This window comes from Caretta caretta, chromosome 1 (assembly GCF_965140235.1).
Source record: "Caretta caretta isolate rCarCar2 chromosome 1, rCarCar1.hap1, whole genome shotgun sequence".
NCBI lineage: Eukaryota > Metazoa > Chordata > Testudines > Cheloniidae > Caretta > Caretta caretta.
The window spans coordinates 136,817,768-136,829,453 of record NC_134206.1 but is presented as its reverse complement, the minus strand read 5'-3'; the positions used below and the strand labels follow the sequence as shown (position 1 = coordinate 136,829,453).

Below are 11,686 nucleotides of genomic sequence, written 5' to 3'. Positions count from 1 at the left end.
TAGCTCCCTGAAGCCAACCCTGTAAGCCGTGTCGTCAGTCGCCCCTCCCTCCGTCAGAGCAACGGCAGACAATCGTTCCGCGCCTTTTTTCTGTGCGGACGCCATACCAAGGCAAGCATGGAGGCCGCTCAGCTCACTTTGGCAATTAGGAGCACATTAACCACCACACGCATTATCCAGCAGTATATGCAGCACCAGAACATGGCAACGCGATACCGGGCGAGGAGGCGACGTCAGCGCGGTCCCGTGAGTGATCAGGACATGGACACAGATTTCTCTGAAAGCATGGGCCCTGCCAATGCATGCATCATGGTGCTAATGGGGCAGGTTCATGCTGTGGAACGCCGATTCTGGGCTCGGGAAACAAGCACAGACTGGTGGGACCGCATAGTGTTGCAGGTCTGGGACGATTCCCAGTGGCTGCGAAACTTTCGCATGCGTAGGGGCACTTTCATGGAACTTTGTGACTTGCTTTCCCCTGCCCTGAAGCGCATGAATACCAAGATGAGAGCAGCCCTCACAGTTGAGAAGCGAGTGGCGATAGCCCTGTGGAAGCTTGCAACACCAGACAGCTACCGGTCAGTTGGGAATCAATTTGGAGTGGGCAAATCTACTGTGGGGGCTGCTGTGATGCAAGTAGCCCACGCAATCAAAGATCTGCTGATATCAAGGGTAGTGACCCTGGGAAATGTGCAGGTCATAGTGGATGGCTTTGCTGCAATGGGATTCCCTAACTGTGGTGGGGCTATAGACGGAACCCATATCCCTATCTTGCCACCGGAGCACCAAGCCGCCAAGTACATAAACCGCAAGGGGTACTTTTCGATAGTGCTGCAAGCTCTGGTGGATCACAAGGGACGTTTCACCAACATCAACGTGGGATGGCCGGGAAAGGTGCATGATGCTCGCATCTTCAGGAACTCTGGTCTGTTTCAAAAGCTGCAGGAAGGGACTTTATTCCCAGACCAGAAAATAACTGTTGGGGATGTTGAAATGCCTATATGTATCCTTGGGGACCCAGCCTACCCCTTAATGCCATGGCTCATGAAGCCGTACACAGGCAGCCTGGACAGTAGTCAGGAGCTGTTCAACTACAGGCTGAGCAAGTGCAGAATGGTGGTAGAATGTGCATTTGGACGTTTAAAGGCGCGCTGGCGCAGTTTACTGACTCGCTTAGACCTCAGCGAAACCAATATTCCCACTGTTATTACTGCTTGCTGTGTGCTCCACAATATCTGTGAGAGTAAGGGGGAGACGTTTATGGCGGGGTGGGAGGTTGAGGCAAATCGTCTAGCTGCTGGTTACGCGCAGCCAGACACCAGGGCGGTTAGAAGAGCACAGGAGGGCGCGGTACGCATCAGAGAAGCTTTGAAAACCAGTTTCATGACTGGCCAGGCTACGGTGTGAAAGTTCTGTTTGTTTCTCCTTGATGAAACCCCCCGCCCCTTGGTTCACTCTACTTCCCTGTAAGCTAACCACCCTCCCCTCCTCCCTTTAATCATTGCTTGCAGAGGCAATAAAGTCATTGCTGCTTCACAGTCATGCATTCGTTATTCATTCATCACACAAACAGGGAGATGACTACCAAGGTATCCCAGGAGGGGTGGTGGAGGAGGGAAGGAAAATGCCAGACAGCGCTTTAAGCACAGCACTTTAAAAGTTTACAACTTTAAAATTTATTGAATGACAGCCTTCTTTTTTTGGGGCAATCCTCTGTGGTGGAGTGGCTGGTTGGCCGGAGGCCCCCCCACCGCGTTCTTGGGTGTCTGGGTGTGGAGACTATGGAACTTGGGGAGGAGGGCGGTTGGTTACAGAGGGGCAGCAGTGGCAGTCTGTGCTCCAGCTGCCTTTGCTGCAGCTCAACCATACACTGGAGCATACTGGTTTGGTCCTGCAGCAGCCTCAGCATTGAATCCTGCCTCCTCTCATCACGCTGCCGCCACATTTGAGCTTCAGCCCTGTCTTCAGCCCGCCACTTACTCTCTTCAGCCCGCCACTTACTCTCTTCAGCCCGCCACCTCTCCTCCCGGTCATTTTGTGCTTTCCTGCACTCTGACATTATTTGCCTCCACGCATTCGTCTGTGCTCTGTCAGTGTGGGAGGACAGCATGAGCTCGGAGAACATTTCATCGCGAGTGCGTTTTTTTTTCTTTCTAAGCTTCACTAGCCTCTGGGAAGGAGAAGATCCTGTGATCATTGAAACACATGCAGCTGGTGGAGAAAAAAAAAGGGACAGCGGTATTTAAAAAGACACATTTTATAAAACAGTCGCTACACTCTTTCAGGGTAAACCTTGCTGTTAACATTACATACATAGCACATGTGCTTTCGTTACAAGGTCGCATTTTGCCTCCTCCCACCGCGTGACTACCCCCTCAACCTTCTCCCCTCCCTGTGGCTAACAGCGGGGAACATTTCTGTTTAGCCACAGGCAAACAGCCCAGCAGGAATGGGCTCCTCTGAGTGTCCCCTGAAGAAAAGCACTCTATTTCAACCAGGTGACCATGAATTATATCTCACTCTCCTGAGGATAACACAGAGAGATAAAGAACGGATTTTGGTTGAATGCCAGCAAACATACACTGCAATGCTTTGTTCTACAGTGATTCCCGAGTACGTGTTACTGGCCTGGAGTGGTAAAGTGTCCTACCATGAAGGACGAAATAAGGCTGCCCTCCCCAGAAACCTTTTGCAAAGGCTTTAGGACTACATCTAGGAGAACCGCAAATGCCAGGGCAAAGTAATCCTTTCACATGCTTGCTTTTAAACCATGTATAGCATTTTAAAAGGTACACTCACCAGAGGTCCCTTCTCCGCCTGCTGGGTCCAGGAGGCAGCCTTGGGTGGGTTCAGGGGGTGCTGGCTCCAGGTCTAGGGTGAGAAACAGTTCCTGGCTGTCGGGAAAACCGGTTTCTCCGCTTGCTTGCTGTGAGCTATCTACAACCTCCTCCTCATCATCATCTTCTTCATCCCCAAAACCTACTTCCGTATTGCCTCCATCTCCATTGAAGGAGTCAAACAACACGGCTGGGGTAGTGGTGGCTGAACCCCCTAAAATGGCATGCAGCTCATCATAGAAGCGGCATGTTTGGGTCTCTGACCCAGAGCGGCTGTTCGCCTCTCTGGTTTTCTGGTAGGCTTGCCTCAGCTCCTTCAGTTTCACGCGGCACTGCTTCGGGTCCCTGTTATGGCCTCTGTCCTTCATGCCCTGGGAGATTTTCACAAAGGTTTTGGCATTTCGAAAACTGGAACGGAGTTCTGATAGCACGGATTCCTCTCCCCAAACAGCGATCAGATCCCGTACCTCCCGTTCGGTCCATGCTGGAGCTCTTTTGTGATTCTGGGACTCCATCATGGTCACCTGTGCTGATGAGCTCTGCATGGTCACCTGCAGCTTGCCACGCTGGCCAAACAGGAAATGAGATTCAAAAGTTCGCGGTTCTTTTCCTGTCTACCTGGCTAGTGCATCTGAGTTGAGAGTGCTGTCCAGAGTGGTCAGAATGGAGCACTCTGGGATAGCTCCCGGAGGCCAATACCATCGAATTGTGTCCACAGTACCCCAAATTCGAGCCGGCAACATCGATTTAAGCGCTAATCCACTTGTCAGGGGTGGAGTAAGGAAATCGATTTTAAGAGCCCTTTAAGTCGAAATAAAGGGCTTCATTGTGTGGACGGGTGCAGGTTTAAATCGATTTAACGCTGCTAAATTCGACCTAAAGTCCTAGTGTAGACCAGGGCTAGGACAAACTCACCAGATATTTTGAGAGTGGGTCCTGCAGACATCTTTCCCCTTTCAGTGAACTTTGGTACCACCTCCCCGAGAAGGCAAGAGGCTGGACACTAGCCAGCACTCTCTCCACAGAACGTTATTGCTTCTCTGAGTTGCAATTGGGGGCATGGCTTGAATGCAAAGTAAGACATGTCTTACCATCTCTTCCTGGCCAAAGTCTGCACAAACCTTAGCATGTTTGCATGGGAATGCAAACCAATGTTACCATACCGAAGCACTCTGGTTTCACCAGCATACACACAATGTTGCTGAAAATGGATTGTTAATATCCTATAAATGGATGAGAAGTGGTGAATAGATGGTTAATGAAAACAGACATGAGATGGGCAAAAGAAAGCTTTTAAAGATATATTTTTATAGTCAGACTGTGATAACAGCCCTCATTGATATATACATAGTATGTGTAGCCATGAGAATAGCTACAGCCATGAAGCTTGCTGCTTCTCTCAGACTGCCTGCACTCCCAACCCTACTCCCTAGCCAGTGAAAGACAATAGATGTTGATGTTTGAATCAGGCCCTATTTCAGAAGGCCAGTTTCCCCATTCTCCGAAGGTACAGGGGACACCTCTACCTCCTTTCCTCACTCACTACTCTAGAGCTGCTGCAACATGCTGACGTCACCAAAAAAAGGGACACACATCCTGCTGCAGAATTTGTTTGAAATAATATAAATAAATAAATAAAAAGTCTGCTCCAATTGGAATTTGTACCCAAGAAACCCTTTCTGTTGCTGTTGTCTGGGGCCAGAGTGCTGACTAGTACATTTGTCCTTGCGTGGGATCTTATGGCATGCAGCACGCATGGGAGTATAGGATGGGTGATCTGGTGGCAGTAGCAGGGCTGCTGTCACAGTTGGCATGTTAGGCAATAATGTGAAGGTAGCAATAAGAACAGATGTCATTGTACCACTTTGATTTTAATCACTTCTCTTTGGATTTCCAGAAGTGTAAGTGCTGTATGTATTTAGCTTTCCAAATCCTAGAGCTATCCTGATCTCTTCAGTGATGTCCACTGTGCAGCATGTATGTGACCCAAGCTAACAGGGATCTAAATTCAGACTATGCTTAAGAGAAATTTCATAATACTATATAAATATATTTAAACATCTATTTGGCGCTGTTGTGTACGTCTCAGCTACTCTTTCCTTAAAGTGTGGCTCTTCTCTTGGGAGTAAATGTGAGATCTGCTCTTTGAGAGTATTCAGGATCAGATCTGCTGACATCAGTGACAAAACTAAGTTTCCATTGCTTTGAACCAACGTTAGACCTATAGGTATGAGAGAGAGATGCACTGGGATTCTATTCCTTCTTGTCAGGCAGCCACACAGTATTTTACTAAGATCTATTCAGTTACAATGCAAAGCCATTATAGCCACCAAGATCTTCAGGAAAAATACAGCCCAAATCCCACAGACCACTGCCACCTTCCTGCTCCTTCAGTGCCCCATCACCAGCTCTACAGCTCTTTCTTGTGCCATATTGTTGTTGGCTAACCCATTGCTTCAATGCACAGAGCCACGGAGTGGGTCTAAGTGCTGAATTCATGCATTAACTTATGCAGCAATTTGTCAAGTTCTGGTAGGCATCCTGGGAAGAATGACATGTACAGAGGAGGGACTGCTCTCTGCCTCTGCTCCTCTCCCCTACACAAAGGCCGCAACTGTCCTGAATTCTAAACGTGCTTTGGCCAGGGCATATGCCATCTCACAAATTTTCTCTCTCTGCAGCTCTCACAAGCCCTTTTAAGCATGAGTCAGAAGCTTCTGTTCCCTTCCAAACCACAATTAGCTCAATGCAAAGAGCACCAAGGGGCTAACATGGTCCTATTAGCATTAAAAATGTTAAATAGTTGAAACAAAAATAAAAAATGTTTCATTGTCAGTGTGAGGCTTCTATTGACATTACACTGTGTTTTCTATACAATAGTTCCCATATGTCCCATAGGATTTCCAAATGGACTTGACAATTTCATAGTATAACAACAATATACATACAAGAACTGGGAAATGTTTTAGGAAAGAAGCACCTGAGCATCAACTTTAGCCACATTTTTATGCTTCAATCTTTCAGGCATTTTAAAAGGTAATAAAAGGTGTATGATCCAAAAGATAGACTTAAGTCTTTGAACTTTTCAAATCAGGACTTTTTAGCCAGAACTGGTCAAAATGTTGGTTTACATGAAATAGTTTAGCAGCTTCATGCAATTTGAGAAGCGGGGGCCAGGAAGAGAAATGCCAGCTGACCTTGAACACACATAAATTTGGCACTATAAAATCCAACTTAATTTTGTCTATGACCTTTGGATTCTCATTCTTTGGGATAATAGATGGGGAAATTCATTTAGGGTTATTGCACCAAACACATCTGGAAATAAGTGTTCTTGATTCTAAAGGTGTACAAAAAGATTAAGGTTCAGAAACTGCAGCTTGGGGTGATGTGCTCACTTCTATATAAAATTAATATGCAATACAAGTTATCCCTATGAAGGATGGAAGAGCTGCCCAGAATAAAGAATCTACTCATAACCAAGCACCAGAGATTCAGGGAATTTGATCTGAGTACAGAATTTGCTGCTTTAACTGGAGCATTTAACTGTAACATTATTTGTATGTGACTACATCTTTATTGTATAACTAATGATAAAGTTGTGTGTATGATAAAGTCAGAACAAGACATGAAAACTGAAGAAACTAAATCTAAATGACTTCAGATTTCCCTAGGAAGAACTTCAGGATTTTGTGAGATCCTGAACAAAATCAAAGCAATTTCTATTCAAGTATTTTGTTTATTTACAAAGAAGTGTCTCATACACACTGCAGAATCTCACAGAAGAACCTTTTCAGTGGTCAGTGCTCTGTAGTAATATTTACGTACCTAGGCTAATATATACACAAGTGCACTTCAGTATAACTTTCTGTCCACATGCACATACAGACCCCAGTCCTGCACCGAGCTCCATACAGGCAGTCCCCAGCACCTGCACAGGCCCCATTGACTTCGGTGGAGGTTTGACTGCACATAGTTCCTTTCAAGAGAGGGGTCAGTTTGTAAACCCTTAAGGGATTTTAACTTTTACTTGCTTTCTAAGGTGCTATGCAGGCTGATGGAGATAAATAATTATAGTAATGAACTGTCATGGAACCTTGTCATTCCACCTGTCCTGAAGAAAGAGTGGACTTTTGTTTAATAGAATTCAGCCATTTTCCTTTTAGGACAGCAAATCCCCTGCAGACTGTAAAAAGAGTACAACTAACATATTTTCGCTACCTCTAGGACGTATGAGAAGGAAGAGATTTAAAGCACAATTTCAATATTATTAACAACAACAACCTAGAAGATTTTTCTAAATCCACCATTTGGTGTGCAAATTGACACTAACGTCTAAGTTACATGGGTTGCTTATAATAATGATATAAAATTTTTAAGGGGAAAATAGGAATTGGAAAAAATCTTCAACAACGACAATTATTTGTATAATTTCTTTCTGGTCTTCTCTTGGATCCTTATAAAATAGAAAGCTGTTGGTAACATTTACTAATCCTTAAAACCAGACTGATCAGCTGTACAGCTACTTTCACTCCCAGTAGGGACCTGCTCAAAAGCCCACAAGTCAATAGGATTCTTTCTATCAACTTCAGTGGGCACTGGATTAGACCCTAGATGAGCTGCTCTGTTCTATGAAACATCCATAGGGGATTTCTCCCTTCCCCCTAGATACAAGTGCTGACTTTCTAAGAAGTACAAGCAATTTTTAAATTTCTCTTCGAGCTAGATTGTGTCACACTGAGTAGTACCTTACTCCACAAGCAGTCCTATTGACTTCATTGGGACTACTCACAATGTATGGTAGTGATGAATGTGAGCAAAGGTATCACAATGTGGTTCCTGAGGATCCTTTCTTCTAACAGCTATCTGAGAAACCTTTGCTAATAGGGGCCTTTTCCCTCTGGTGTTTCAATTAAAGCTGTCACTGCTTTTTCAAATGCAGTGTTGTAGCTGTGTCCATCCCAGGATATTAGAAAGACATGGTTGGTGAGGTAGTATCTTTGACTTTTTGACTCATTATTAGATTGAAGGAGTAATGAGGCAGATCTGGGATTTTTTTAAATGAAGTTCACATCTCCAGAGCCACTCAAACCACTAGAAGAAACCCCCACATATTAATCCTGTGTTGAATTGGCCTCACTGCGTTCTTCTAAATGTGGTCTACTATTCCACATAAAAAATCAGTTAATTAACAATGAAAAAACAAAATGAGAAACTAGGCAAGAATTATAATGAGATCAGTATGTAAACAGTAAGTTAGGCAAAGGATTAGGAACCAATAAGAGTCTGAATTAGGAAAGGTTTGGGGGGATTTCTTTTCATTGTTCCCTATCTTCTATCCTTCTTTGTAAGTTGTGCTATTACACTGAATTTCTTTGGGAAACCTGTCTCTTCTCTGACTGTAAAAATGTCCTACCACATTTCTGGAAGCATTACAAATATTTGATGATGATGATGTAGTGATGACTGTTACAACTTCAGGGTAAGGAGAGTTCAGTATGCTTCTCAGAAAATGCCGGCCACCAACTTGGTTTTCTCTTGTGATCCTGAATTTTCTTTCTAAATAGGGGGTAAAGAATTAGTGTATTTCCCGCCATCACCTAATCTTTGACTTTTTCCAGACTGTAGGATACTAGCTAGAGTGTGGGGTGTTACAAATAAAGGACAAAGTCTTGCCTTCGACTGGGCCTCTTCATGAGTGGAGCAAGAATGCATCCAAGGCTAGATTATACTGCTACTTATTCAACCTGGTGAAGATCCACTGGAACATAAGAATGGCCATACTAGGTCAGACCAAAGGTCCATGTAGCCCAATATCCTGTCTTCCAACAGTGGCCAACACCAGGTGCCCCAGAGGGAATAAACAGAACAGGTCATCATCAAGTGATCCATCCCCTGTCACCGATTCCCGGCTTCTGGCAAATAGAGGCTAGGGACACCCTCCCTGCCCATCCTGGCTAATTGCCCAGTTGATAGATCCATCAATGTCTATCAAGTTAGAGTTTGAGTTTCAATGTGTAAGAGAGGATGAACCTTTTTGTTCTCAAGCAGAAATACGATTAAGTTTTTCTTTTTCACCTTGTCCTACAAAGAGAAGATATCCAGGAATGCCTTTTCACATTCCAATGAAGCAGACTTTTGAAGAATGTCCTTCATTTCCTCATTCCCACACCCTCCCTTTCTTTCTAATGGTTCCTTCACCTACTGGGACCAGCTCATTTGGTTTACTTGATTCCTTACCTTTTCAATACGTCTCACTTGTGTTTAGTGAAAGGTCTTGTCAATAGGGATTGAGTGCATCTTAAAGTTTCAGGAATGCTTCCATTCCTTCTTTTTTAATGAAGTCATTTTCTCATACTCAGTCTTTTTATAACCTCATGCCTCTTTTTCAGTGCAAAGACTTGTTGAGCTGACAGGACTATGTTTCCTCTCAAGGTTTCAGAGCTTTTCCCAAGGTAGCTACAACTAAATGAAAAGCAGCAGCACACAAAATAGCCTTGCAGAATGCTTTTGCCATTTTAAAGGGTTATGGTTCTGGGCCAGTTCCTAGGTATGTAATTAAAAAGATGACTCAGAATCTGTAGTTAGAATGTGCCAAATGTATTTCGGTGATACTTCATGGAGGTCAACAGACTTTCACTAATGATTAATTTGCTCCAGTATGCTTCATACAAACTATTGAAATTGAAACATAAATCCAAAAATAAAACCATTTTTATTCACCTCTTCAAAAGGCTCCAGAAGGAAAGCACCTGCTTTAATAAGCAGGAGCCATTTGTTAGTTATAGTGTAGTCATCTAGAATTCCTAGGAGATGAAGAAAGATTAAATGAAACTGTGCTATGTATGTTTGGTATTGTCATGGCAGGAGTCATCAGGATGGTATTGTGGCACAGTTTTCTCACTTTTTTCCCACAGTGTATGAGCAAGATTTTGGTCTTGGAAGACATGGTATGTGTTAGTTTTGGGTTACTCATGGGCTTTGGAGAAGAAGCAGTATGAGAAGAGGAAAATTGGTGTTCTGCGTTGGTCTCTGATTAGAGTCAATTCTTGAGGCAGAGTTTCTCCCTGGGAACTGCACATCAATGTTAAGCTAAGATTTTTCGAAGGGGTTGCCCTGACAGTTCTTTCACCATTGCTGTTCCAGGACTGGTTTGTACATGTAACTAGAACAAGTAACATGTAGAACGTGCCCAGACTCTGCATCACCGATTTCTCCTCTGCTGGGAAAAACACCTGCAAGCCCCAAATATTTGCTACCCTCGGCAGAACCTTGAGAGTTGTATCAGAGATGCTGGGGACATAAAGGGGAACATTATAACCTAATATTTTCCTCTTTTCCATCTTAAGAATAATTGATTCTGTTGCTTGAGTAGTCTTTTCTTCAAGCCATTTAAGGACAGATTTTCAAAGGCTCAAAACTTGTCTGTAGTTTTGCTCACCTAAGGCCAGATCCTGTGGTCCCACTGAGCTGTGTTCATTCCAAGACTGGAGATGAGAGCTCCACGCTGCTCCCTGATCCTGGGGCCAGCTGTGGGAGCAGCCTCAGAGTTGGCCTAAGTGTCTATGGCCCCCAAGGAGCTCTTTTGTCAGCCAAAGATCATCAGAGCACACCACAACTTTTATGACCAGGCCATCTTTCACCCAGTCATACCCCCTATACTTGGGTTTGGCATAGACTTGTTACACAAGCTCAGTGCCAACTGGAAAGTCCATAGAGATTTTATGGCCTCTGCAAGTCCCCAGAGGAGCATAAAGTCAAAAAACGACCAAGGATCTGTCCCCCGCAAAAAAATCTTTTTCATGCACATGATCTTGGGTGTATCTGTAAATACTGCATCTTCCCAGACAACTAGACAGTTAATCCTCTGACTATATGGTTTATATGTGCTAATAAAATTTAGTTCACAAACCTGCAATTTGGGGTACAGAAAAACTGGGTTGTGAAAAATTGCAGATGCAAAGTTAGAGTTTTTGAAAGCTTGGTCTTAAGTCTCAGAGAGTAATTAAATAATCAGATACACTAAATGAAAACCCACATTTTTGTTTTTTCCTTTTTCTGACAGCCTTCACCTGATGTCTATTGCAGTGCAAACATATAACTTATAGCTGATCTAACAGATGGTACAGCTTGAGCTCAGTGTAGGCAGTAGTTAAACTGGCTGTGAATATCTGAATACTCAGACACTATGCAAATGGTCTTTTGCATTCTCCCAATACACGCAAGCTGTTTCATCATTGATAAACTCACATACTAATATGTACACGGCCATCCAACATCTTGACACATGAAAAGAGATGAATTAGCTGATTAGATTTTCTCTCTAATCAAATTTGGGAATAATTTGAAATTTGTTTTCTACTCAAGTTCTGCTTGGTATTTTAGGTTATTTTGTTTGCATAAATAAATCCCCTTTTTCATTCATTCTTTGCGATAACTCTCCAAAACAGAACGGATTATTTCTGAGAGATGTTCGTTAATCTAATAGCTCACAGAATACTAAGCAAAATAGACAATTTTGTAAATGTGGCCTAATCTATCAGTTTGGAAAACAGGAACAATCTGTTATACTATGTGTACCCTATGTCCTCATGAAGGGTCAAATTCCATCCAGACATGAGCACGTGCAATTGTCATTGAAGCCAAAGGGAGTCGCACGCATGTATCATAGGGTAGAATGTTGTTTTACTTTAGAGATGGGAAAAATGGGGCCAGGGTAGCTATTTTCAGGTGTGCAAAACTGTGTTGGGAAGGTTCCCAGTCCAGACCACAAGAGTTCACTTCCCTAAGGTCTGACAGTTTTGACTCAGTTGTTCCAGATTTGCTCAGTTTCTAATATCCATTTACAA

At 43.7% G+C, this 11,686-nt stretch overlaps 1 protein-coding gene across 1 annotated transcript; it reads right to left on the bottom strand.

Annotated features, from left to right (window-relative positions):
* Positions 1–1,652: 1,652 nt before the first annotated feature.
* Positions 1,653–3,658, bottom strand: LOC142070519 (uncharacterized). Its single transcript, XM_075124196.1, has 2 exons — positions 2,800–3,658; positions 1,653–2,211 (listed from the first exon to the last, which is right to left on the bottom strand). Exons 1-2 carry the CDS (start codon positions 3,380–3,382, stop codon positions 1,670–1,672), a joined length of 1,125 nt encoding a protein of 374 aa, XP_074980297.1. The 5' UTR covers positions 3,383–3,658; the 3' UTR covers positions 1,653–1,669.
* Positions 3,659–11,686: the final 8,028 nt, after the last annotated feature.